The sequence below is a fragment of the Gossypium hirsutum genome, chromosome D01, assembly GCF_007990345.1.
Source record: "Gossypium hirsutum isolate 1008001.06 chromosome D01, Gossypium_hirsutum_v2.1, whole genome shotgun sequence".
In the NCBI taxonomy this organism is placed as follows: domain Eukaryota; kingdom Viridiplantae; phylum Streptophyta; class Magnoliopsida; order Malvales; family Malvaceae; genus Gossypium; species Gossypium hirsutum.
In genome coordinates this window covers 3062695-3090005 of record NC_053437.1, presented here as the reverse complement: position 1 = coordinate 3090005, position 27311 = coordinate 3062695, and the positions used below count along the sequence as shown (strand labels likewise).

The following is a 27311-nucleotide window of genomic DNA, read 5'->3' as shown; positions in this document are numbered from 1 at the left end:
AATTTCCAGCATTATATTCGGATATTCGTCCATCACACGGTTCGTCTCTCTTGGTCTATCTTGCGAAAGAGAACTCTTAAATTAAAGAGGAAATACGACAGACACACTTAAACTAAGATTACTCACTCAGAAACGAAGAGAATATGCATTCAAGCTAAAGGCCTTTAGTCATCTTTATGATCAGCACAACAATAACACGGTTAAGGTTAAAAAATTCAGTCATGGCATCAAAGAGACAGTTCAAATCATTCTACACATCAAGGCATCTTCTCAGAATTGATAAAATGCTAAAAGTGTTTCGAAAGGTACAAACCTTTAAGCCCTTCCTCCGTTATGATGATATCAAGCTCGAGGAGGTTGAGCAGTCGCCCGAGATCAACCCCACTGGTCCAATTTTCGGGTGGCTGTCCAACTTTTAGCTTAAGTCGGCCCCGGTTAGCAGTTCCACCCCATATAATTCCTATTGGCCTTGGCTTCTCCCCGTTTTCACCCTTCATTATGATGAGGCTTCCACTATCACCTTCAAGGTCGAAACTTTGCTGATTCTCGCCAACGACAAGAAAATCAGTTAAGAAGCATATGCCTTTCTCATCATTATATTCAAGGGCATAAGCTAATACAGTTCCCGATGTTAAGCCAGAACTCCTTCCAACCTTCATAACGTGCTTACCAATAAGGCTACCGATTGAAAACTGCAAATCAATAACCTTGACATCACCAATCTCACCAACACCTTTAACGGATGTAGTAACAGTGGACATGTCAAAATCATCAGCAAAAGGGATAAATGCCATCTGCTCTGACAAATGTTTCTGCAAGTAAACGGAATTGTTAGGAACATGACTGAAAATCAATCAAGATGTGAACAATGACGGACACTAGGAAAACCTGCTTAGTAGATCTAATGGCAAACATGAAAGAGGATAAGGAACAACTTGCAATAAAAACCAGAACCCAATGTGATATCCCACCCCACCCCCTAGTTTGCACTTGAGACCTACATGTTGGTGTTTCGAGACTTAACCATGATGTCTCCAGAGAACAGGAGCAAATGATGTATCAACCGGCAAATACACCATCCAAGTAAAAAGTGGGAGCTCCTCATTTAATCAACTAGTCCAATGACATAAACAAAAAAGAATCCCAATGAGGTCCAATTTCAATAGAGCCATAACTACGTATCATATTCCAAATAGTGCAAAGGCATTGACAAGATACATAACTAAAAAGATCAAGACAAATAGGTCATGGAAGTTAAAATAAAAGCAAGGTAAAAAAATCCCGTTTCAAGCGCAAAATTAAAGAAACATGAAGAAGGAAGCAAGCACAAAACATATCCGCCCCACAAAGTTAACGTTAACAATAACCAAACATTGGCACGAAGATTTTAATGACCACTGTAATGATAGTTTCTAAAGATAGAATGACATCTTCAAAAAGCTTCAATTAGGATAACTTCAAATATTAAGTGGTTGTTCATGTGGAGCATAACTTAAAATGAAACAAAAAGAATTAGTGCAACTTGATTAATAAAAATCTTACCTGGGTTCGTTCCGGCAAAAATGCCATACCAAGATCATCTGTGATGAATGAGTAGCTCTCTCCATGCCAAGATATACACAGGACAAGTGTTGGAGGCAAGGAATGACATTTTGAATTGGGTAGTCCAAGTAACTGAAACATACGATAAAACCAACTTGTCGGCTGCCAGTTGACTTTTCCAATAACCAAAGTCCCATAGTCCTGATAGCTACCTGAGGGAAAAAATAGGAAATGGGTAATATAATGTAGTCAAGGATCATCTGCACTAATTGGAACCAAAATATAGGGACTGGATTCATTGTATAATAAAGTTTACCTTCGTTGGATGATCAGAGTTCTCAAACATCTGTACACCAAAGAAAATTACCAATACCATACATCGGAAAAAACAGTGCAAGGCACTTGAAATACCTGAGAACCTGAGCCAATATGCGGATACCCCACGCAAATCATCCACAATCTCTGTGTACAGCTGCTCCTTGGGTCTGGCTCAGGCGCACCGAAATATGAGAACTCCACAACTCCACATCACACCACCATCCTCCTGGTCCCTGATTAAAATATTTAACACTTATTTATCAACATATTGAACCAGATTCCAACTAAAAGGGGTTGAAACAAGATAAAACCACAGTGTATAAGAAAGGAAAAGGAAAAAGAATATTAAGTAACAGAGGAAACGGGGAAGGATAGGAAGTCAAAATTGAATAACCTCTAAGGCTGTAGGTAAACATTGGATGGGACTGAAGCCATTGCTTGTCAACTTTCCTGGAGACGAAAACAAGGATAGCTGGTATGTCCAGTCAGCACACCCTTTTTAATACGGAAAACCAATCGTGTCCCAGACTGAGCATTCAAAATCTTGCTATGAAATGCTCTTATGGTCATTAGCTCGAGGCAATGTTGTTGCTGTTGCCCTTTTGGCAACCCACCAAGAGTCTCAGGCAGAACTCCTTTCTGTAGATTAGCAAAATAGTTTGCCCTCTCTTCAGCAGCATCGTTTAACCTGCCTGGATGTCGGCCCATGAAAAGTAAGGAGCATTGTTATCACTTGTGGCTGTCCAGCCGAAGCAAAAGGCTGAAGTGTCGGTGAACCTAAATGAAGGAAGATGAGGATGACAGCAGCAGGGTCTTTCAAAATCCAAAGGCCGATTCCTCTGATGGTGTGAACCGGAGCAACGACCCCTCATATTAAGTCTGATCGGTGCCATCGTTGTGACTGGCTAAACAGATATGCAGGTGAAACACCTGGAAACCATAATAAAGTGACAATGACTCAATATACACAAGCATCTAAGCAGCAGTTAGACTATGATTTACAAATAAAAGATTACCCTTTCTTTCTGATTCAAACCCTGAAAGAATAATAACATGAAACGCCAAATGTAGACGGGAATTTTTTTTCACTTCAATTCAGCCTTGTTAATTTTAGATATAACATGAAAATATGGATAAGCGCCGTATTCTTAAATATATAAAACAGTTCAATAAACACAACATCAACATGATATGTTTAATATAAATCATATTCTTGTCTAGGACACGTTAAATTTCTTCATTCAACTATTAAAATGAAACTAGATATTGCCACCATTGTATGGTTGAAAAATGGAAATTTTTATTTTGATTTTTTTTTCTAAAGAAAAATATAATTTAGGTCACTTAACTTTTTGAATAATTTTTTGAGTCATAATTTTGAAATTTTTTCATATTAAATTATTTGCTTATAATTTGAATAACTTTTCATTGGGACTTCTAGTCAAATAAAAATAATTTATTTACTTTTTGTGTAGAAAGAAAAAAATATAAAAATTAAGAGTTCTTCATCATGATCAAAGTGTTTACACACTAGTTCTATTACTAATGGAGAATAATATACAATGAATTTACAAACCATCAAAATTTCCATTCTTTCTAAGAACACAGCCAAAAAAAAAAAGTGAAGTTGCTTTTAATTTTGATTTTTAAAAAAAGAAATTCTCAATTCACAAAATAAAATAAACAAAAACACTAATACCAAAAACCAAAAACCAAAAAACCAAAAACCTTAATAAATAAACAAAACTGAAGAAATTGACTTATGAAGGAGAAAAAGAACTTGCCTTTGGTTGAGCGAAGCGCCTTCCTTCTTGTTCTTACAGCTGAAACTGTGACTGTGAGCAAATAGAGTGGGAAAGGCAGATGGAATTTCCCTCGGTTAAACAAGGAAAAAATAAAGCACTTTTTTTTTTGTTATATTTATTCATAAAATGAGTTTTAATGCTATGGGGCCTGCTTAGAGCTAGCCTCGTTATTGTTTGAGCTTTGATATATTAATGTTAGTTCAATCCTAAATTTCGTCTCGAATTTATTGTTTTTAAAAATACTTTTCAACCTAATAAATATGTCAAATACATCATTTTTTACGGCAAAAACATATCTTGAAATACTCCTTTAACCTCAATGCAAAACCTATAATTTATAAAAAAAAATAAAAATTGGAAAATCATTTTCATGATCAAAATCATGTTTATCATCAAAATTTGTAATATTTATATAGTAATTTTGTATATTTAAATTTATAACAATTATGATTTATATGTGATCTTAAATTTAAAATATAATTATTTTTATTCAAATTAAAATTTAAAAAATAATTTTGGTATTAATTACTTATAAACATAAAAAATTCATATTTCATATATTAAAATATTATAATAATTATAAAATTATTTCTTATATTTTTTTAAATTTAAATTGATGAAATAATTTATTTTTTTAATGTAAACATTTTATTTAAAAATAACTATTTTATCTTTTTAAAAATAATTTACCTGTAATATTAAACACTAAGTGTTTTTAACAGTAAAAAGTAATTAATTATAAATTTATGATAACACCAATGACAAATCCAAGGGGTGGGCAAGGAGACTCCGAAATATAAATTTTCTATGTAAACTCCTTAAAAATAATAAATATAAATTTAACCCCTCAAAATAATAAAAATTTGATTTAATCTTTAAAAATATAAAGATATAAACTATTAACATAATAAAATTATACTTATTATCGTTAAAACATTCACTTATCGCTCCCACCAAATTTTAGCTTCACCTAGTTGATACCTAAGAAAAGATTCAAGTAAGGTTAAATATCAATAGACACCAAGGTCAAGATTCAAACCATGGTTAGCCCTTTCTTCCCTTTTAACAAAGGACAAAAAGAATTATTTCTACGGTTACCCTTTTACCCTTCTAACAAAGGACAAAAAGATAATAAAAATCTATTACAGCTCATTCAATCCTTCTCTATCATTTTCCTCTATAAAATTAGTGCTAATCCTCAACTTTAATTTTGTCAAAAACCTAGCTATACTCCTACTTTACGAAACTACAAACAATTAATATCTTACTATTTCTCATACTTAATAACTACAAACATTTAATTATAGATCAGCAATTTAACAATAATGTTTAACCCTAAGCCCAAATAAACTAACTGCTCAAATTTCCTTAATTTTTGGAAGAGGACTAAATTCATGGTGAAAATAAAAATAAGAGTTAATATATATTTTACCTCCAAACTTATTCCATTGTATCTAATGACCTAATTGGTACCTAAACTATATTTCGTCACTGGAATGAAAATGTGAACGAAAATGCCAACCTGATTGACGAATTACAAATCGAGAACCAGATAAAAAATTCAAGGGCATAATATATATTAACCCTAAAAATAAAGGCCAAGTGTTAAAGAGATTTATGAGTAACTAAGGTTTACGGAAACAAACTTTTCATACATAATGTACTCACTATCAATATCACAAACTCATCATCAAGACTTTGTTAAAAGGCAGTTAAAGTATTATCACAGATGCAATGTGTAAGTATTATTCTGAAGCAACTCGATAATGACTCCCCTATTACATCATTCACCAACAAATAGAGAATCAGCTGAGGGAATCTACGGCCTCCGAGGAGGCGAACTACTGCTGCTGCTTCTTCTTCCTCTCAATGGCCTGCCACATGAAAAAAAGCATCCCTTCATATTATAAATTGGAAACCACAACAAGAGCAACTTGGGCCATAGGCAAAGTTTTAGAGAATAAGCACGTGCACAAGAGAAGATAGTTCTCGTGCAAGAGCAGCTTAGTCTCCGTGAACACACAGCATCCATCTATCATTAACGAACTAATAACAAATAAATGAAGAAAAAAGAAACCATCTTGCGATGAAATAATAATTTCAAAAGATTGGGGGGAAAAAGGTTGAAATTACCTCCTAGGACTGCGACTCCTTGAACCCTTCGTCCTGCCTGTAATAATTGAAAAAGAAAAAGTCAGATGTTAAATAACTAGTAAATATGTTACTCCCCTCAAAACCAAAAGTAAAGAAAATGCAAAACCTTTCGGGGACTGGGTGATCGGGAATAGGATGATGACCTCCCACGCGTGCCGCAGGTCCTCTGCCTCTGTTTTGAAGATAAAATACCGAAGTAAGATATGAGGTGAACACATGATTACAAACAACAGTAGACAATTGATAAGAGGACCAGCACAAGCTCAAATTAACTCATTCAATGCAGTTAATCAAATTAATTCCAGCCCATATAATTAAATATAATAATGTATTCCATTTTATCACTATTCTTGAAAAAAAATTGGCATATTGCAGGATAAATAGTGTTGTGATGAAAAAGAAAGAAGGATTGTTTAGAGCAATGCCCTACCTTGGTGGTGAGATTGACCTTGAACGAGAACGAAGAGGTCTGCGAATTGGAGACGGCTCGCCTACGAATTGGAGAAGGCTACGTCTACGATTGAAGGGGACCTTCTTGGAGGGCTACGAGGTCGTCTGGGAGGTGAACTGTATAAACTAATAGTAAGCAATTATAGTTGACTACTTTGTCTTGACTATTCTCACTTTACTGGCAATGATCAACGCCAAAGTTTTGTTAAAACAGCCAAACTGGGTTTGCCTAGCAATTATAGCCTCTTGATTTCTCTGGTTCAGTAAGATGTTGTGAATTTATTCATTTATTCACAAGTTGTGTCGACTCACTAATACCTTAGGGCAATAAAATTAAGCATTATGGAAATAGATAAAACACATGCGTACCGGCGCCTTGGGGGTGGAGAACGCCTTCGGATTGGACTGCCACGATCCTACGCGGAGAGGTCCTGAGAAGATTAAATGGGTCAAAATCTTTCAAAACCAGTTCATTTACACAAGCTATTACCTATTAGGACTAACAGACCTTGCTGGAGATCGAAGTCGCCTCGGAGGAGACAATGGAGAACGACCTCTAGCAGGAGAGGCAGGTCGGCGCCTAGGAGGTGTTTCACCACGACGACGAACCGGAGAATCAGGTCGCCGACGAGGAGACTCTGGTGGTCGTCTAGGAGATCCACCTCTTCGGCCCACAGGAGATCTCCTTCGTGGTGAAGGTGGGGGCTTCCGTTGAGGAGAAGCTGTATCCATCAGATAACAAGTTGAATTGTAAACAACTAAACATACAAATTAAAAAAACATAAAATTTTACTAAATTAAACATACGTTCCCGTGGTCGTTTTGGCCCATCCTTCTCGGTATCAGCATTGACATTATCAGATTTGGGAGCATCTCTTTTAGTAGTAGCAGAAGGAATTGGCTTTGGTGGCGGAGAAGCTTTTGGTCGTGGAGGAAGTGTGAATTTCGCTCTTACTACATTGCCATCAATCTGGGCCTGCATTGAACCAACAGTTAACATCATTCTCACAAATGCTAATCTAAATACTACTAATAGTTTTACTTTCACATCTTAGCAAAACCTACACCATCCATGTAAAGTAGAGCTTTTTCAGCATCTGCTCTTGTCTTGAATTCAACATATCCAAATCCTCTTGGAAGATTAAGCTGTTAACACAAAAAATGTCTTAGTAATAATATAATGATGACGATGATGATGATGATGATGATAAACACCAAGATATAACTTGTATGAACTTACAGCACGGTCCATTGCAAGATCCACATTTACAACTTCACCGAAATTACCTACAGAGTGGAAAGATGAGGACAATTATGTTCAGCATTGAACTAGTGAAGCATCTAATGTTTAAAAAACTAAGAAACAAAAAATCATCCAATACAAGAAATAATTATTCTCAGTCAAGCATCTATGCTTCTCAAAAGGTTAAAAGGTAAAGCACATACCGAATATTTCTCTTAGATGACCTTCATTAACATTCCTGCTCAGTGAGTCGACGTAAAGAACCAGAGACTCACGGATGGGAGAAGTCTTCCTGAAATCAATGTCAAGAACAAATAAGTACTAGCGCACAAACTTCAATCTTTTATTTTCATAATATGGAAACATTAGCATACAGTTAAACTCCTCCCGTATTATCAAGCATAATGCATGTTTACACAAATTTCATATAATACAAGCAACCAAGTCAAAGTTTCTCATTTTCTCATGAAGAAAACAGGAAGTAATAAAAAAATTCCCCATACTCAGAACTATAGGAAGGAAAAAACATCCTTTGTTTCATAAGAATTAAGAAACAACAATAAAGACAGTTATCCTGTGAGAAAAAGAATTAAACTAAAAAACTGCTTTTTAAAAGATTTATTGGTTTTCTCTATCACTAGAAGCCCAGATCCACTAACTTCAAACAAATTAAACCAAGTTTCTTTTTTCTTCTTGTTCAACAACTATTTCGTTTTCTAAATCATGCATTACCTTTAAAATTCATTCCTGATTGGTATAATATTGAAACATGCAATCCATACAGAACACATAAGACTCCGCAGAACTTTAGATTGACAATACTGGTAATCTGAACTAACATAGCTCATATACGATACATAGAAAAACATAATGCCTCTGCAGAAATCTAAACTGACAATACGGTAAATCTTAACTAAAATGTCTTTACCTCGGAGCAGGAGATGATTTTTTAGATTGCGGAGGAGGGAACGACCTCGCCTAGATGCATCAGTCGCACTGTCAACAAAAGAAAAGAAACTCAGATACACAAATTAAAATTTCAAAAGGATATCAACTGCATGCAAGAGGGAAATAAAAAGTAGGAGGGCAGCTAATAGTATCTAAACTTGAGACACCAATGTAGCAATGTCAATAAATAGGATGGCATTCCCATAAGACAGTTGAATTGAGTCCCGCAATCCAAGTTAATTAAATGGACTGCACTCCTCCATCAGGACTCATAATTCATAACTTTCATTGACTCTTGTATACATATATTGGATTCCAACCCAATCAGCAAACAAAGATATGTCAGAATTCACCCTTCCAACTACTCCAAGCAACCATAACTCAATAAAGTTAAATTACTGCATAAAGCGAGTAGGTGAACTAGAACACCATGAGCCAAGTTTCCAAGTTCTTATCATGACGTAGATAATTCATTTTGGCCATTAGCAACCATAAAGAATGCTGTAGGTAGATTGTTGGTTTTTTTCTATTAGCAAGAATATAATTTACTAACTTTCAGTACCATCTACAGAGGAAGGGAAAATGATATCCCTAATATTCCAAATACCGCTCCCTCTGGTTGTTACTTCACTACTTTTTTTACCACTTGCTTTTGCTCCCTAAGCATTTGCAAAGAAACAAGAAAATCGATTAGAACACTAATCCTAACATAATTGTTCCATGTAAAAAGTAAAATCATTTCCTACAATATCCAGATTTATTATTTCTTTTACATAGCAAAAGCAGCAACCAGAGAACATCTAATCAAAATAGAATTAAATTCCCTCATTTCTTTCATCGAAATTTTCAAATCTTCAAAGTTATCAATCCTTAAGGAGAATACAAAAAGCATCTTTAATCTAACGAGCGAAAAAGAAAGTAACCTTCGACGCTGAGGAGGACTGCGACTTCGAGAGCTACCGCTACGAGAAGGAGAAGAGGATAAAGATCTGGAGCGAGAACGAGAGCTAGACGGGGAAGCAGATCTGGAGCGGGACACTGAGCGAGAGCGAGAACTGGACTTGGAGTCTGAACCGGAATAAGAGCGGGAGCGAGACCTAGACCGTGAACGAGAACGGGAAGAGGAACCGGAGCCGGAGACAGAAGGAGAACGGCGGCCTCTCGTCGGCTTCGCCATTGGTGGAATACAAAGAGAGGAACGGTAGAAAATAGGAAACCCTAGATAAACCCTAGGGGGTCGTAGTTGAGATGGTATTTTGCGGCAGAGGACTCAATTTATCTGGTAAAGATAGGCTACCGCTTTTATTTTATTTATTTCCCTTACAAGCCACTTTGATCTTATTTCATTTTTTTTCCATGTTGTATTCGTACTTTCGTTAAAATTAAATATATAATTTGAAATTAATAATAATATTATATATGTTATATCTACAAATTTAAAATAAGGGTCTGTTTAATTGAAGGAATTAATTTTTCGGAAAATCATTTCTAATTTTTCAGTGTTTGATTGGCGGAAAACATTTTCCATTTGGAAAATAAACTCCAAAACAAAGGAAAATGAGTTACATTTTAGGGAAAATGTCTTACCCTTTCAATTTCCGTAAGACATTTTCCGTGCTCTCTTCTCTATCGCCTCCTTCATTCCTTCCTTCATTTCCGATAGAAAATTGCTTCTATTTATCAATTTTCCAGTAACTTGTTTTTTTAATTATTCAATACTTATTTTTTAACACAATTACAAATAATTTATTTGATATTAATTTTTTTAATTTATAACGATTAATATTGTGGCTTAATAATTGAGTATTATTATAAATAAATTATTGCAATATATGTAAAAATAATTTAAAATATAAAAATTTATTAATATATATCAATATATGTAAAAACAATTTTTTCGAAAAATATTTCTAAGAAATCTGCCAAACAGCAGAAAATATTTTACACAGATTCAATCAAACAGATTCAATCAAACATCAGAAAATATTTTCCAGTAAATCATTTTACAGAAAAGTAAAACATTTTCCCGAAATCATTTTTCGAAAAATATTTTACTGGCAATCAAACAGACCCTAAAACAAATTAATTTCATTTGTGAACATCTTTTTAGGAACTAATCCTTGCTCCATGTGTGGCTAAAAGAATCTTTGATATGTTTAAACTAATATTAGTTCTTTTTCGAACAGCACTTGCTAATTTCAATGGTGAAAATTCATTCAATTTCTTCTCCAGATGCTACTAATACACAAGGATCTCTATCTCTTTCTCTTATCATCTTTCTCTTTCTCATTCTCTTTCAACTCATATTGATTCACAGTCTGCGATTTACCATCAAACTTCTTTCACCAAAATTGAAACTACTTTTTTCTTTAATCTCCGACACTGAACGTCATATCAATTTTGATCTAAGATATATTTTTCTATTCATCGATAGATACTAATCCATCATATCAATTGTCAGATCGTCGCTTGGAGCTCACTCATGGAACTTAAAAAAAACTTAATAACCCAGTGATTCAAATAAATTTTTTGAATAGCTCAGTTACTTAAATAAAATTTTTAAATATTTCAATGACCTAATTGTAACTTTTTTAGTTAAATGACTAAAACTAAAATTTACTCATAGTTTAATAACTAATGGCGTAATTTACCCTTAAATATTATTCAAATAATAATCAAATTACCTAAAAAAAAAAAGATTCTAATTTGCTTTCAGACCGAGCCTGAATTTACCCTAGGTTTTGGGGTTCCCTTCTTTTATATAAAAGCTACAAAGCCACTCTCTTTTGTATCTGTTGACTCTTGTTCAGATAGTTTTTCTCTGTTTCGAGTGTTTAAAATTTTGCAGACGATGTCAAACTTAATACTTTTTGAGGATATTTTTGTTGTTGATAAGCTTGACCCAGATGGTAAAAAGTTTGATAAAGGTCAAATCTTTAATCTCCTCTTCTTTTTTTAAGTTATTTTTGCGATTCTTTCTCTAATTACTTACTTTGGGTATTCTTATTTCACTGTGTTTATTTCATTGTTCTGTAATATTTTGCAATTTTATGTATATGTTATGGATTTGGATGATTTTCTAGTACTCCATGCTCATTGAGAAACCCTGGATTTTGTTCCCAATTATTAGTATTATTGGTGTTGTTTTTTGTTATTTTGATTAACTTTTTTGAGGTAATACTCTAAACTATGTAGGGTTAGAAGTGCATATTTTGTTTAATATTTACTTAAATGGTAGATATAAAGCAGTTTTAATGGGTTTTTTTCCACCTAATTTTTACAGCAAGCTTGAACTCGACTTGGAATTCGGAGCTCGATACTCAACTTGAGCTCAATTAAACATCTATTTTTAAGCTCGAGTTCGGCTTGAGATATAATCAAGCTACTTGAGCTTGATTATGCTAGTTTACAAATTTTTGTACTCAAGTTCAATTCAATAATTAAGCTTAAGGTTAATAATATATTAAGGGTAGTAACATAATTTAATAATGTAAAAATATGAAAAGCTCAATAAGGCTCATAAGCCATTCGAGTCAAGTACTAAGCTCGAATTCAGCTTGACCAATGGCTCAAGCTGCTCAAGTTTGAGGTTGACTCGATAATTGCTGAATCGAGTTTGAATTTTTTTTGAGTCGAACTTGTGTAGCTTGCGAGCATTAGTGTCTGATTTACACCCCTAATTTGCATTCAATTTACATTTGTTTATACATTGATGCAGTTACCCGCATTGAAGCACGGAGCCAGAACTGTGATATGTTCATGCACCTCGATGTAAATACAGAGATATATCCTATGCATGTTGGTGATAAATTCACAATGGCGTTAGCTCACACGTTGAATTTGGATGGGACGCCTGATACTGGCTATTTCAATCCGGTAATCTTACTATCATGTTTTAATGGTTAATGCTCTTGGCTATTTCTTTTTCTGCAGCAAAAGATATTCTTATTGGAAATGAAACTATTCAGATAACCTTGACTCTGATCTCCCGAGCTTGAGTTTGATCATTAACTGTTTGTATATTCAGTTTCAATTTGGTTCTAATCAATGATTTAAGTCCTAATTGTTTAATATAGTTTGTCAGTCACTAAAGCTATTCATAAAGTTTAATATAGTTTGGCCTTCTCATATGATATTATCAAAGTTGAACTAAGCTAGAAAAATGTGCATAAATTGTGGTTGACATTGCCATTTATGTGTGTGTTCGGTGTTTGGGGCTTTGGAGGGTGTGCTGGAGAGGGAAAAAAAAAAGTGTTTATGTTTCCTTAGGGTCTTAAGAGGACTAAGTGGCTACATTAAACCGATTACTACTGTTGCATATGGAATGTGTTTGTAGCATATGTTATAGTTTGTGGGGGTAAATAAACAATTTTCCCTTGAAGTTTGGTCTCAATAACTAAGATGTTCATAGGGTTCTAATTCTAACAATGAAATAATTATAGGTTTGATCGGTTAGCTACCAAGTCAGCTAAAATAGTGCTCCAAAATTCTACTTATTTTCCATGAATACTACACATTGTCTTTAATGTGCCATATGATAACAATAACAAATTGAGCTTTATTAGTAGAGTCTGCTATACAGAACAATGTGCCATTAATAATTTAAATTTTCTGTCCTCATGTGTAGTTTCTTGTTGGTCTTCCTCGATAAGCAATACAAAGACCAGTTTCCTTTGTTTGCACTCTTTTGCCCAAGATACATCATTTATCGGAGAACTTATCTATATACCTTGTCCTCTTAACATGCACAAACACAAACGGCTGGTCTTGTTTTCTATTATTTATTATCTCAATGTAACTGTTCAGTAAGAGAGTTAAACAAAGAGAAAGAGATAATCTGTTATCATTTTTTATTATGGAGCGGCTGGCCAACTTTATTTAAACAAGTCTATATGGTTATTATGTATGAAAAGGTGCCTATATCTTAAACACATCCATTACTTTGTTGCCGTATGCCTAAAAAATTTCAACATGTATTCCAGGGGAGGAAGTCTCTTGCAGATAAGTATGAGTATGTCATGCATGGGAAGTTATACAAGATATCCGATGATTCTTCAGGGAAAGGACTTAAAGCGTATGTTTGCTAACCACTAGTATATCTTTGTTTATTCTATCATTGTAGCTGCTTGATCTTAAAATTAAAGGTGTGTGTTACTTTCAGGGAGATCTATGTATCATATGGTGGGCTTTTAATGCTATTGAGAGGAGAAGCTTCTCATGTTTCCCACTTTGAACTTGACCAGAGGCTATTTCTTCTCATAAGGAAGCTGTGAAACTTTCTTTATATCGAGTGTTTCTCCGTTTAAGTCAGCTAAAATTATGTGAGCTTCTAGGCAGGTCTATAGTGGTAGCGGTATAAAAGGGGGACTTTTTGACATCGAATTTCCGAGCAGACTATGCTTGAGTTGGATATAACTGTTGATTTGTATGTTATGTGAGAACAAACCTATGCAATGCATGTTGTTTGGTCTTGATTATGGTTTCCCCTTCATTCTTTAATCTTCCATTTATTGCTCTTCTATATATTGGTCCTTCATTTTGAAGGCCTGATAATTTATTTGACCAAATTTTTACTCTAACTTCTTTTTTTGTTCTTTCTGAAATCTCTTATTGGGTAGTTTTATGAACTCTTCTAATACATTTTCTCTTTCTCTATCGGATTAGTGGTTGAATTGGTCAAATCAATCGATTAGATTATTAGCTTAATCAGTTCAATTAAAAAAGTAATAGAAATTTTGAAAAAAATCAATTGGTTTTGTAGTTCTAACTGGTTCAATATCATTCTCTAGATTAATAACTCAATTTATTTTCAGTTCAATCGATTTAATTGGTCATACGGTTTTCTCTTATTCTCGCATTCATAAAATTTGAATCCGTAATTCTATTTAAGGACATTGATTTTATTACTACTTAACTAATGTAACCAAAGTTTATTTATTTCTTATTTATTTAAAAAATTATTTCTTATTTATTTAAAAAATTCTTTGAAAAATTTGTCAACAAAAGGTTGATTGTACACAAATTGATTATGTTGTGTTATATATAAATTAAACCCTTGGTCTGCTCATTATTTTTATAAATTAAAACTTGTTTGCCAGTATATAACAACAAAATAATTCAATGTTAAGTACTTTATATATGTACTGATATAGTAAAACTAGACCAACATTGATTAATATTCTTTTGAAAATAAATAATAGTAGTCAATTTTAATCGAATAAAATGTATATTCATTACAGCTTTTATTTGTCATACAGAAAGAATACCAATGAAAAGAAAATAAATTTGGGTACCCAAATTCAGAACAAAAAAGATAACACAATTAAGAGTTAATTAATAAAAGGGACATCAACAAATATTGAATTATCACAATAAACCTCTAAATCATCACCATCATCATCATCTGAATACTCAATAAAATAACATATGTATGTATATATAAGTAAATTGATTCAAAACACATAAAGGTCAGTCAATTCCTCCAATGAATCCAAAATGAGATTTGGATCAGAATTCTCAATCATCCACAAAAGATGATCAAACAAAACTACCTCACATTTAACCAATATGTGATCTTCCCCTCCATGCTTTTGTTTAGACCTCTCTATTAAAGCATCCAATAATGGATGTTTGAGGTACTTCGAACTAACCACGTATCGTTTCCTCGTACTCCCGACATAAATCGTTTCGTAACATTGGTGCCCATCATCATTATCATCATTATCTCCATCTTCGTTCCTCCTTGTTCTTCTTCTTATATGATCCCATATATAATGGCGAAGATCTTCTCGAGCCGATTTCGATCTTAAGCTACTATATGAAGATGACCTTCCTAGTTGTCTCGACAAGCTCTTGCATTTCCTAAGTAGGAGATTTATCTTCTTCATTGTTGAATATCTTGTTTGGATGGAAGGAAATTTATGGGATTTTGATGGAAAGATGAAGAGATTTTTTTTTTGGAAGCTAAAAGGAAACTTGATTTACACTTGAACAATAAAAGGGGTACTTAAAAGGGTTTTGGGTACATTGGTGGGTGCAATGTCTTTGTATTTCGGTGCTAGAAAATAAAACTAGTGGGATCGACCTTAGCAACTAAAATATCTTAATTATATGAATTCAAAGAGACGGTGGACTCATCATTTTCATGAATTTTTTGAGGGAATATACGATGGGGAGCTTTAAAATACTTCAAAACTTGCTATTAGATCCTGTACTTTGTGTAAGTTATATATTTAGTACCTATATTTTAATTTGATTGATTTTAGTCTCTATATTTTTCGAATTTTAAAATTTTTGTCCTAATCCAATATGGTAGCAGTTAAATCTATTTGGTTAAATTATGTCATTAGTCCCATATTATGCGTGAAGTTATAGATTTAGTTTACGTTCACCAATGAATTTAATAGTTATCATTTGGTTAGGACTAAAATTTTCAAAATTTAAAAGTACAATGACTGAAAATGGCCAAATTAAAGTAAAAGTACTAAATCCACACCTTACATAAAGTAAAGGGTCTAATAGCAGAATTTGACCTTTAATATATATACATTAATATTGATTAGACATGTATAATAGTTAGACTATGCTCATATCCGAATATTTGTCTAAAATATGAGAGAATTTGGACAAAAAAAAAGAGATTCGAGGAAATGGGCTTAGATAAAAATTTAGGTCTGTTTCCAACATTTAAACCCGAACTTGACCTAATTTATACTTTTGTAATATTTTTTTGTTGTTATGTAAATTATATCATGTAAAATTAAATATATAATAATATTTAATGCTATAAGGTAAATATTAAAAAAATATTAAATTGTCCATGCTTAATATTTTAATAAAAATATATACAATTATTATATATTAAAAAATATGATTGGATTTAAAACAAACTTGAGTTAATCGTTTACAGATATGAACGGATTTGGGTAAAACTTAAAGCTTATATTTTTTATCAAACCAAACTTGGACAAAAAATAAAAGATACTAATATTATACATAGTCGTAACCCGAATCTGACCCAACCTAACCTTATACACCTCTCATTTTAATCACAAAACAATGTTACAAAACCCGAAATTTAATTTTTAAAATGTGACATCCCATAAATTTTGAGACCCTAATCTCATCATTTATAACCTAATTTTTGTTTAGTATTTGTTACATTTATTAAAGAAATTAAACCCTAAATGCCTAATAAAAATTAGAAAATGAAGAAGAAGATATGAATAATTAGAAATGAAAGATAATGACAAAGATGCAAGGCATGTCCCACAGGGATGGAAGGGCTTGACTAAGTGCTTGGTGGTATCATGGTTATAAGTGACACTAAGAAAAGGACTGCACGTGAATAGCTTTGTCACTCAGCCCATTCTCACTTGCCCTTTACCCCCTTTCTCTAATGTTCGGTATCTCGTACTTGTATTAGATTTCGATTAAATTTGATATCAAATTAAATCAAAATTTTAAATTAGTAATAAAGCTATTTTAGTATTGTTTTTTCTATCTATAAAATTTGAGCTTAAAAGACATTAAATTATTTATCACTTGACTCATAAAAGTTGATTTCTTTCTATTTTTCGGTATCATAAACCCCAAAAAATAATTTGTAATATTATCATGCATTAGTTATATCCTTGATGTGTTCATGTGAGAATCATTTATATATATAAGCTTATGTTTCTTATGTTTTGTTTATAAAATATGCATTTTGAACTATAAGCATATTTACATGTTGGGTTTCGAATGTTCTCGTTCAAGTTTCAAGATTCGTTTGAAATCTGGAAGAGTTTGGATAAAAATATCAACTCTAAAAATGGGTTTAAGTAAAAAAAATTGACACGTTTAAGATAGAGGTTTAGCTCGAGTTCAAATATTTAAAACCCAAAGCTGGTCTGACCCAACCTATTTTCTAAGTTTATAATATATTATATAATTTATAATGCATAAAAGTTGAATCTATAATAATATATAATATCATAATGTAAATATTAAACAATTATCACGTTGCCTATATTTAAATTATAATAAATGAAAACAATATTAAATTAAAAATAATAAGAATATTTTCAAAAAAAAATCGAAAAATGATGTAGAGGGATTTCAAAAGAACTTAGGTTAATTATTTATAAATATGGACATATTCGAACAAAATTTTAGATTCATATTTCAGGTTAAACTTGAACAAGTATAAAACATATTAATATCATGCTTAAGCTCAATCTGAACTTAATCCATGACCACTAATTAAAAAAATGGTTTCAAAAGTTTCTAACTGTTAATTGTGTATTGGTTGGTACCATTTTGAAGTTGATTGTTGTTTTTTTTTTCTATTTTTGGATGCATAAATGATATATATACCTTATCTTAAGAATTAATGTTTACAATATTGCCAAATAAATAAATAATAATAATTATTATTAGAGTTGGTCAAGGATTTAAAAAAAATTAAAATTAGGTTGCAACAGCAAATCATGTTTGATGGGTCATTTTGACCTAATTGTCACCAACTTTCAATACCACAACTAATTACAAAATCATGAAAATGAGAATATTGAGAAGTTTCCAGGAATTTTTTTTAAAAATTGAATTGTAAAATTATGGGATAATTAAAATGCAAATTTATGATTACATTGGAAAAACATTTAAGGGATTAGGTAATAATTTTTTTCACTTTTTTGGTGTATTACAATAATTTGGTAAAGCTCAAATAACAAACGCGACTAGCGCAACTTAAACTCAGGCCATATTTAGGGCGGTGAATACCCTTAATCATCAGGCTATCACATGGGGTTCATAATTTTATTCATTTTGTTAAAGATCAAAATAGACTTTTTAAAGTTTAAGTGATCAAAGTGTAACTTTATTATTAACTTAATTTATTTTAGTTTGAGACTCTAATATCTAATAGTCAGAGTAAGTTTCGATTAAATTTAAAGTAGAGCAGTATTAAATCCTTAAATATAAAGACAAAGTTATGATAACATTATGTTTTCTATCCACAATATTCGAATTCTAAATCTTACCACTTAACCTAATAAGCATTAATTAATGAATTTGACGTACACATGTGTGTAAGTGTGTTTTTTTATGAATTTATTTGAAAGTCACATTGTTTAAAACATTTTTCATTTTTGGATTTCCGAGGTTAAAAAAATTAAGAGGGTTTGAATGAAAATGGGTGAAGATTAAAAATAAATAAAAAATTTCAATATATATATATAATTGGAGGCAAAGCTGAGGTTGCACGAGTTCATGCCTTACAACTTAATGCTTTTGTGAATAAATTAAGAGATTATGGGGTTCTTATTTTTTATTTTTATGATTTATAATATATTTATATAAATAGTCCCAAGTATTTTTGTACCACTCATGAAGGCATGACTCAATTGATAGCCCTACATCCAGATATCTTTTAGTGAGAAAAATGTGGTCGGTTTTGAGTATTACTGTAACAGTTAATCAAGGCTAATGAACAGGAGCTTGGGTGATCGTTGGTACCTCATGAGTAACAGTTTGAGTTTGTCCTGATGCACTGCAAGTTGCGTTCTGCTGGAAAAAAGGAAACCAGAATCAGAAACTCCGAATTCCAATATCATTAAAAATCGAGTATAAGCATGCGCAAAGCACACACAGAGCCATAACATACGCGCACGCATGTAATGATTTGTTTCACTAAATCTAATATCAGGATTTAATACCGTTTATATTGATAAAAGATGAGCTAACAATTCTCAATTTCTTCTGTAAAAATAAAAGTAAGCGATTAGTTATGGCGACAAAACGTACCAAAGCAGTTGTGGTGCATGCAATGGATGAACATTGTTTTCTACTTCTTCCTATACTAGGTTGTGATTGCAAGCCAAGTTCTCTTGGCCTAATCCGAGTCGGAATTCTAATCGAGCCACAACGGCTATTGCAAAATTGAATGAATAATAAAATAAAGTTCCAAGAAAAATACCAGTAGATAATGAAGGCCGCAAGGGGGCAGTAACACTAGCAGCCAGCATTTTGCAAATAGCTACAACAAAGGCTATTCAAATAAGAACAAACCCTAAAAAATATACGAAAGATTGCATTATTAGATAAAATTTCAACGTTTAAAACAATTGAACCCCATCAAAAGAAACTGAAAAACAAATGAACATGTAGGGATTAATAATTAACAACCCTATAGAGGCTAAAAGAACACAAAAGAAACTGAAATAAAAATGACCAAACTATTTTTTATGCTGTTGAACAGCAAAAACAACCTCAAAAGGCATAATTAAATCCAAATTAAAATAACATCCATGGAATTCAATACAACAGAAATTAAAGGAGAAACAAAAAGAACTTGGAACCTTGAAGAAGGTGCTGGGAAGGAGAAAACAGGAGAAAGTAAAGGAAGACGCCGACTTTAAGAAAGGGACGAGAAGAACCTGGAAATGGAAACCCCAAGCCTAGGAAAAAGGAGAAGAACAGGGCTCAAATAAATGCCGTAAAATCCTGCCGACTTTGAAGGCTGTTATTTTTGTAGAGATGTGGGCGTGTGGAGAACTATAAAACTTGGGCATGGAGATTGCATAGCCCAATTAATTTTGTATTTGGATTAGGCCTAAATTCAAATATAAAATGAATTGATAAAATAAAATTTCATTATTTAAAATTTTGACCGAGTTGATGTTACTTTTAATCAGTCTTAATTAGACCTGATCATAAGTTAAGTCATTTATCCAGGTTTGAGGGTTCTCCCAAAATATGGGATGGTTTGGGTGAAAATATAAGTTCGAAAAAATAGGCTTGGATAAAAGATAAGACTCATTTTCTAAACAGGTTAGGCCTCGAGTAAGATTTTTTGGTTTGGGTCTGGCCCGAATAACCTAAACTTTCTTTTTTGCTACTGTTGCTATCATTTTATTATTATATTGCTAATATTTTATTATTAATGTTTGTATATTGTATAATTCTTATTTTATTGTTAATTTTACTACTATTTTAAAGACATTTACTTGATAAGTTATAACTATAATAATAATTATTGCTAATGTAAGAGAATCTGAGCTCAAACATACTGAAGCGTATTATCCTCTATTTTATTTTATATATATATAACAAACTAAAATTCAACCAAATTGAATAAAATTTATTTAACCTAAACTTTTAATAATGAATATTCAAAAATATTTAACCTAAAAAAACAGCATAAATTTAAAGCCAGAAAAAACTAATAAAATTAAAATAAAAAAGAATATCCTAATAATAAATAATTACCCATCGTCATCACTTCTTTAGGGTTCCTTTCTTAAATTTGTCTCAATAATTTTGACTTGAGAAAAAAAGAATTTCAAGGAAAAAAAAACCTATTTCATTAACAATGAAATAATCCAGCACAGATCTTATCTCCACCAAACCCTATTTGCAAAGGGTTTTTACTTTTTAAACCTCAAATTTGTTTTTTTGCCCTTTCTCTTTTAATTCCTTTCTTTCATTCCTTTTTTCGATTTTAAAAAATAAACGTCAGATCGAAGATTCAGTTAAATTATCAAGTTTTTTTTCCTGGGTTTTCCATATTGAGTAGTAATTTTGAATTGTTGATAAAATGGATGCTTCTCAGAATCTTAAGCGATTTGGCGATACTTCTTCAGGTTTGATATTCGACTTTTTTTTTCCCTTTAATTTACTCAATTTATGCTTTTAATGGGATATAAGCAACTATGGTACTTGGCCTTTGGCTGCATAAAGGGTTGTAATTTGCCCCCATCTCAATTATCCTATCCCTTTTTCATTTCCAAGGGGGTGAACTCTCAAGTTATAGGCATACAGTACAAGTGGCTTTTGTGGCGGCGCATAGTGGATTAGATTGTTGTTTGCTTGCTGTTTGGTTTTAAGGGAAAGTAAAAAAGAACCTTTTTTTTCTCCCTTGATTGTGTTTATCCTTTGTTTTCTGGTGAAAAAGATGTATTAATGTTTGTTTCAGTTGATTTTCATGTCTCCATTTATCTCATCTTTATGTTGTGAGTTCATTTCTGGTTGAAGTGTGCATGTTTAGTAAACTTGGCTTTTTCTATGATGCAGGAGATGCAGTATTTGATGCATCACAGTATGCATTTTTTGGAAAAGATGTTCTTGAGGAGGTTGAATTGGGGGGATTAGATGATGATGAGGATGTACCTGCAGTCGGACTTGAGGATGAGGAGGAGTTTTTGTTTGATAGAGATGAGGTTAATATTCTTGTTCTTTTCAGTTCTCTTTCCTGTTTCAATTATTATTGTAAATTTATGCAATGTAGGACAAAAGCAATGATTAGTTGTTTGAAAAGAAAATCGTTCCCTTTGGAAATCATGCTGAAAAATAATCCTTTTGAAGTGTTTTTCCTGAACAGAGGGATGCCGCTACATTTAATTAGTGGTTGGCATGCTATTCTATTTATGGAGAAAAAACCCTGTGGGAGCTCATATTATATATTTATTTATCCATGCAGGACATTGTAAACCTTGTTATCTCTATTTGTTAGTTAACAGTGTATCCATCTTGATTTGGGCTGTTTTCTGAACTTAATTATTTCTCTTTGTATCTTGGTCTTCACAATGAGAGGTAGCTCTTGTGCACTCTTAAAGAAAATTGTATTGTACAAATTGCAGTGTTTCTGTGGCTTAATTATCCTATCAATAAAATTGTATTCTACATTTGAATAAATTTTGGAGATTGTGTTAGTTGTACTTCGTTGCCTTATATGCTTCCCAAAGCAAATATGCTGGGAAGATAGTTTGTGGAGGTTCCCCCCTCCCCCTTCCTAAGTATCTGCCATGTTCTTGATTTGCTGATTCCTTATCATAACACCTCTTTCCTGAGAATGATAAGGATATTTGAGTTTACAACTTCTATTGTTGTATGAAGCCTTCTTGATGGAATCAGTTTCATGGGATGCTTTATGCCCATCATGCAAAAGTTTTTTGCGAAAACTCATTCCCAATTGCTAGATAGAGAAGATTGCCCCTTTTCCCCGTTGGAGTTTCCCCCTCATTTCAGTCTCTTTGACTGTTGAGGCTTAGAGGCAGTTCTATTCACTTCTTAGGCACTGTACTGTTATATCTTTTTAAAAAATGAATCTGTATCTGGTATCCAGTTATCTACACAAATTTGATTGGCTATGCTAATGGATTTTAAAAGTTGGATCAATTATGGGTGTAAGAAAGTTAGTCTTCTTGTATGTCTCTGGAAGGATATGCAGTTTCAACTAGTGAGTTAATTGCTGAAATTTATTTGTATCAGTAATATTAGCACGATCTATTTCTGTTGGAGTAGCTCAAGTCTGAGAGATGCAAGTCGCACCAACAAATGGAGAGAACCAAAAAGGAGAGGAAAATGTTCTCTTCCTCTCCTGTTTCTCTCCGTGGTCTTGTGAACCTCAAACTTTTATATGGTTAGAATTTCATGTTTTAATCTAGAATTTTCATCACTCTAGGTGTTTTTGGGTACATCTGACTAACTAATCTTCAAGCTTATCAGATTCATAGTTGATTTTATTGGAATATCTGCGTGCTAGCTACTTCATCTAATTTCTCTTCATATTTGCAGGGTGAAGTTTTGAGATCCTTATCGGATGTTGATGATCTTACTAATACATTTTCAAAGGTTAGTCCACTGCATAATTACAACCAGTGAAATGGCCAAAGATCTTTTCCTCTCTTGAGGATTAGCTTCTAATTTAATCTTTTAACTAGTTTATGTCTTCTCATATTTTCATGGAGCTGAAACAAATTTTCCTTTCAACTGTTATAATATAATATACTAATAATGGATTTTTTGAGAGTTCAATCATGCAGAAGTGTGGTGCCCCTGAACCACAATTACTGTTAGCTTTAAGCCCTTATCCATTCTGAGTGAATTAAAGTGATGAAACCTCAGCATGTCACTGAAGCACCTACTTTCTTTTGAGCTTTTATCTTTCTGGTTTCTTAAGATATACAAGAAATACAAGAAATGCTTTACCAACTCCTTTTGCAAATCATCTGCTAGTGTTCTAACAGGATTGATCCTCCAAATTTTTATTGTAACTTTTAAGTAACAGCACTAGCATTAAGCTACCAGAATCTTTGCTTGATATCTGGCTTAGTTTTTATGAAGTTCATCAGAAAAATCAATTTACTATTAAATTGCATCTCCTTGATTCCTCCTAGATCGAATCTTTGGACTATAAATAAATCATAAAGGACAAAGTTCCTATTGTTTTTTTTTGTTCTTAAATCATAATTCACCAGTGGATTGTATTGGATATGAATGCATGTTTCTTGGTGGTTAGTCCTGGCCTGGCTTTAGTGGTGCTGATGCTAGCTTGTGATTTTGTTGCAGTTGAACACAGCCATTAGTGGACCAAGAGGCTCAAGGATAATTGGTGATGGGGGGTCCGGACAAAGTGAGTTTATTCATCTCAGTACTGTCTTCTATCAGTCAATTGCTGATGATTGATGTGGTTTTGGTCCAATCCTTCTTGGATTGAATAACTGATGGTTTCCTATGCTATAATTTTTAACTGAAGGGTCTGTATGAACTGTGTTACCCATTATTTTCACTGTTGTAAATAAATAACTACTTTCTGAGACCCTACATCATCACAGTGAAGGGACCAGTTACGCAGATCAACATACCAATATTGACATTTATCATTATGTTGTTGAAGGTTCATCTGCTGCCGAATGGACACATGGGGAGGAATTTCCTCACTGGCTTGATCAGCAGCCTCTTGAAACTGAAAGTATTCCTGATGGCAAATGCTGGTCATCACCACCATTGGCCAATTTGGATGCAAAGCATCTCTACAGGACATCCTCGTACCCTGAGCAGCAGCAGCAACTACAACAACAACAACAGTACCACCAACATTTCTCTAGTGAACCAATTTTAGTTCCAAAATCTTCTTATATTTCTTACCCTCCCCCCGATGGCAGATCTCCTCAGGCGTCACCAAACCAACATTCTGGACACCTAAATATTCCTTATATGGCTGGTGGACCACAGATGGCATCTTCACCCAACCTCTCTGGCTTCCCAAATTCTCAGCTTCAACTGCCAGGCTTACACCATGGGCCAAATTATCGTGGGAATATGCCTCAATTTACTCCTGGTCTGTCTGTCAGTAGTCAGCCGTCAAATCAATGGGGGAGCCGGCCAAAACTGTATGGAGATAATTCCAGTGTTTTGAACAATATGTTGCAACAACAGTTAACTCATCAAAATGGTTTGATTCCGCCACAGTTAATACCACAGCTGCAGTCGCACCAGCAGAGGCTGCAGCATCCTGTTCAGCCTTCATTTAGCCACTTTTATGGGATTCAGTCACAACAATTTAATCCTCATCTTTCTCCGTCCCCACCTGTAATGAACAAGGTTGAAGCTATACTTGGTATTGGTGATCTGAGAGATCAAAGAGCCAAATCAGCTCAGAAAGGTAGGCAGAGTCTACGAGGCTTTGATAGTGGGGCGCTGAAGAGTGATTTTGGATGGCCTCAGTTTACATCCAAATACATGTCAACTGATGAGATTGAGGGCATTCTTAGAATGCAGCTTGTTGCAACCCACAGTAATGACCCCTACGTGGATGATTATTACCACCAGGCTTGTCTTGCAAGAAAATCTGCTGGGGCGAAGTTGAGACATCATTTTTGTCCAACTCATCTTAGGGATCTTCCTCCCCGAGCACGTGCGAATACTGAGCCTCATGCTTTTCTCCAGGTTGATGCTCTTGGGAGGCTTCCTTTCTCTTCAATTCGCAGGCCTCGCCCTCTTCTTGAAGTTGACCCTCCAAATTCATCTGCTGTCACCAACAATGATCAGAAAGCATCTGATATTCCGCTGGAGGAGGAACCTATGCTTGCTGCTAGAGTTACTATAGAGGATGGTCTATGCCTTCTTCTTGATGTAGACGATATTGATAGGTTTTTACAGTTTAATCAGTTGCAGGATGGTGGAGCTCAGATGAGACAAAGACGACAGGTTTTGTTGGAAGGGCTTGGTGCATTGCTTCAGTTGGTTGACCCACTTGGCAAGAGTGGTAACACAGATGAGCTTGCTCAGAAGGATGATCTTGTGTTTTTACGGATAGTTTCCCTCCCCAAAGGCCGGAAGCTTCTTGCACGGTTCCTTCAGCTTCTTCCTCCAGGTGGTGAGCTTATGCGCATTGTCTGCATGTCCATTTTCCGTCATTTAAGGTTCTTGTTCGGAGGCCTTCCCTCTGATCCAGGAGCAGCTGAAACCACTATTAACCTTGCAAGGGTTGTTTCCTCTTGTGTTCATAGCATTGATCTTCGTGCACTTAGTGTCTGTCTTGCATCTGTGGTTTGTTCCTCTGAGCAGCCCCCGCTTCGTCCCCTTGGAAGTCCTGCTGGAGATGGAGCATCTTTTATTCTTAAGTCTGTTCTTGATAGGGCAACAAAGCTCATGACTGATTCTAGAGCTGCGGGCAATTATAATACGACTAATCTGTCCCTTTGGAAGGCCTCGTTTGATGAATTCTTTAACCTTCTTACCAAGTATTGCATAAACAAATACGACACTGTGATGCAGTCCTTGCGAATGCAGACCAAACCAAATATGGCAATTGATGAATCAGATTCCGCCAAAGCTATTAAAAGAGAAATGCCGGTTGATCTCTTACATGCATGTTTACCCCACCTTAATGACCAGCAGAAAAAGCAGCTTTTGGATCTCTCTCAACGGCCTATGCTTGTAGGGCAGTCATGATAGATAAGCAGTACCTAGGAGAAGTTAAAATCCGAACGTGTCCAAGACGGCGACTTTGTGAAGTACACAATGGCGCAAGTGAATGCCATGTGCTGAAAGGAATTCAATTAGCCATACCGTTTTACATGATATGTCTATAATGGAGCACAGACAATGGTTCAGGTGAAGTTCCAAAGATACTTTTTAAAGTAAAGGTCAATTTCCTTTGAGATTTTAGTTTTTTTACTTGTGTTTTTATGCCTTTTTTTATTATTATCAAAAAACATTGAAGTGGGCCTATGTGTATCATGATAGAAACTTGCTAGAAATTTTTTCTTTCCTTGGGTCCTTACCATATAGATTGGAGCTTATTTTGATGCTCTGTTGTGAAATTTGTGGTATGGGGATGTTAGTTGGTTAGCATGTACAGGGTTCAATACAGATATCCCGTATCTTGAGTATTATTTCCCAAAGGCGGGATGGATGTCTCTCTCGGAATAGTCGTCATCGTGCAATGTGGCAGACACCGATTAATAGGCAATGTAGATTGATGTTGTTGGTTGTAGCTTTACAGGAGGGAAGTATGGGTATCATAGTTTTGCCTGCTGAGCTAAAATGGTCAGTTTAGCTCTCATAATGGTGACGTTGAAGCTTTTGTTTTGATCCTGCGAATTTATTGTTTGTAATCGTTCCACCCCCCTCTCATTTTATTAAAGAAAAGACTTTATATATTAATGCTGCATTTTGATATTGGTGTTGGTACAAAGTCTAATCCTTCTTTATAGCTTTTTTTAATGTTCCAAAGATTTTATTATAAAATTTCATTTTCGAATTCAAAATTAAAGTCAAGCAACTAACAATAAAAACAAAAGTTTAGGGACAGAATTCGGTAACCAAAAGCAAAGTGATAACGTTCACGAGTAGTCCATTAAAGTATGTTTCGATCTGAGTTGGTTTTGCATAGAACCAATTTGGATCAAATAATAAATTTTTTGAGTAATTTTGGATTAGGGTCTGAGAAAGTTTTTAATTTGGGTTAGTTTTGGGTTTGAGATACTCGGATTTACTAGTCAAGTTGTTTAGGTTGGGTTCAAAACATTATAGGTTAGTATGCGAGTTTGAGTTATTTAAAGTTTGAAACACTTTAGATTTAA

At 33.6% G+C, this 27311-nt stretch overlaps 6 protein-coding genes across 6 annotated transcripts in view; 2 read left to right on the top strand and 4 right to left on the bottom strand.

Annotated features, from left to right (window-relative positions):
* LOC121213755 (serine/arginine-rich splicing factor SR45) overlaps positions 1 to 9758 on the bottom strand; it is a 14693-nt gene extending 4935 nt beyond the window's left edge. Inside the window, exon 1 of the mRNA XM_041086778.1 lies at positions 9678 to 9758. The gene's annotated coding sequence lies outside the window, so the exon portion shown is untranslated. The remainder of the gene's footprint in view (positions 1 to 9677) is intronic.
* On the bottom strand, positions 288 to 2753 carry LOC121214090 (protein NARROW LEAF 1-like). Its single transcript, XM_041087841.1, has 7 exons — positions 2594 to 2753; positions 2355 to 2552; positions 2255 to 2310; positions 2013 to 2093; positions 1859 to 1888; positions 1543 to 1754; positions 288 to 843 (listed from the first exon to the last, which is right to left on the bottom strand). The coding sequence occupies exons 1-7, from the start codon at positions 2751 to 2753 to the stop codon at positions 288 to 290; spliced, it is 1293 nt and encodes a 430-aa protein (XP_040943775.1).
* LOC107941314 (serine/arginine-rich splicing factor SR45) lies at positions 5367 to 9684 on the bottom strand. Its single transcript, XM_041087839.1, has 13 exons — positions 9384 to 9684; positions 9104 to 9164; positions 8441 to 8490; positions 7716 to 7804; positions 7510 to 7556; positions 7335 to 7415; positions 7077 to 7245; positions 6778 to 6991; positions 6639 to 6700; positions 6250 to 6386; positions 5926 to 5991; positions 5799 to 5835; positions 5367 to 5539 (listed from the first exon to the last, which is right to left on the bottom strand). Exons 1-10 carry the CDS (start codon positions 9635 to 9637, stop codon positions 6334 to 6336), a joined length of 1080 nt encoding a protein of 359 aa, XP_040943773.1. The 5' UTR covers positions 9638 to 9684; the 3' UTR covers positions 5367 to 5539; positions 5799 to 5835; positions 5926 to 5991; positions 6250 to 6333.
* A 1400-nt stretch (positions 9759 to 11158) lies between the features above and the next one.
* LOC121213756 (DNA-directed RNA polymerases II, IV and V subunit 8B) lies at positions 11159 to 13934 on the top strand. The gene is made up of 4 exons (XM_041086779.1): positions 11159 to 11387; positions 12179 to 12336; positions 13443 to 13534; positions 13622 to 13934. The coding sequence occupies exons 1-4, from the start codon at positions 11312 to 11314 to the stop codon at positions 13731 to 13733; spliced, it is 438 nt and encodes a 145-aa protein (XP_040942713.1). The 5' UTR covers positions 11159 to 11311; the 3' UTR covers positions 13734 to 13934.
* A 744-nt stretch (positions 13935 to 14678) lies between these two features.
* On the bottom strand, positions 14679 to 19055 carry LOC107941318 (uncharacterized). The gene is made up of 2 exons (XM_041087838.1): positions 18958 to 19055; positions 14679 to 15321 (listed from the first exon to the last, which is right to left on the bottom strand). Exons 1-2 carry the CDS (start codon positions 19053 to 19055, stop codon positions 14913 to 14915), a joined length of 507 nt encoding a protein of 168 aa, XP_040943772.1. The 3' UTR covers positions 14679 to 14912.
* A 1676-nt stretch (positions 19056 to 20731) lies between these two features.
* LOC107941309 (protein PAT1 homolog) lies at positions 20732 to 26892 on the top strand. The gene is made up of 5 exons (XM_041086776.1): positions 20732 to 21083; positions 21514 to 21659; positions 23017 to 23073; positions 23791 to 23854; positions 24119 to 26892. The coding sequence occupies exons 1-5, from the start codon at positions 21038 to 21040 to the stop codon at positions 26176 to 26178; spliced, it is 2373 nt and encodes a 790-aa protein (XP_040942710.1). The 5' UTR covers positions 20732 to 21037; the 3' UTR covers positions 26179 to 26892.
* The last annotated feature ends 419 nt before the right edge of the window (positions 26893 to 27311 follow it).

Excerpts from the sequence above, each read along its gene's own strand:
- LOC121214090 (XM_041087841.1), bottom strand. The coding sequence starts at position 2,753 with ATGGCACCGATCAGACTTAATATGAGGGGTCGTTGCTCCGGTTCACAC. Across the intron at positions 2,553-2,593 it reads CTTCGGCTGGACAGCCACAA|GCAGGTTAAACGATGCTGCT; the intron begins GTGATAACAATG and ends GCCGACATCCAG. Across the intron at positions 2,311-2,354 it reads GGTTTTCCGTATTAAAAAGG|GAAAGTTGACAAGCAATGGC; the intron begins GTGTGCTGACTG and ends TTTCGTCTCCAG.
- LOC107941314 (XM_041087839.1), bottom strand. The coding sequence starts at position 9,637 with ATGGCGAAGCCGACGAGAGGCCGCCGTTCTCCTTCTGTCTCCGGCTCC. Across the intron at positions 8,491-9,103 it reads TTAGGGAGCAAAAGCAAGTG|GCGAGGTCGTTCCCTCCTCC; the intron begins GTAAAAAAAGTA and ends TGATGCATCTAG. Across the intron at positions 7,557-7,715 it reads TCATCTAAGAGAAATATTCG|GTAATTTCGGTGAAGTTGTA; the intron begins GTATGTGCTTTA and ends TCCACTCTGTAG.
- LOC121213756 (XM_041086779.1), top strand. The coding sequence starts at position 11,312 with ATGTCAAACTTAATACTTTTTGAGGATATTTTTGTTGTTGATAAGCTT. Across the intron at positions 11,388-12,178 it reads TGGTAAAAAGTTTGATAAAG|TTACCCGCATTGAAGCACGG; the intron begins GTCAAATCTTTA and ends ACATTGATGCAG. Across the intron at positions 12,337-13,442 it reads ATACTGGCTATTTCAATCCG|GGGAGGAAGTCTCTTGCAGA; the intron begins GTAATCTTACTA and ends CATGTATTCCAG.
- LOC107941318 (XM_041087838.1), bottom strand. The coding sequence starts at position 19,055 with ATGATATTGGAATTCGGAGTTTCTGATTCTGGTTTCCTTTTTTCCAGC. Across the intron at positions 15,322-18,957 it reads CTCAAACTGTTACTCATGAG|GAAATGCAAGAGCTTGTCGA; the intron begins GTACCAACGATC and ends TCTCCTACTTAG.
- LOC107941309 (XM_041086776.1), top strand. The coding sequence starts at position 21,038 with ATGGATGCTTCTCAGAATCTTAAGCGATTTGGCGATACTTCTTCAG. Across the intron at positions 21,084-21,513 it reads ATTTGGCGATACTTCTTCAG|GAGATGCAGTATTTGATGCA; the intron begins GTTTGATATTCG and ends TCTATGATGCAG. Across the intron at positions 23,074-23,790 it reads TTACTAATACATTTTCAAAG|TTGAACACAGCCATTAGTGG; the intron begins GTTAGTCCACTG and ends ATTTTGTTGCAG.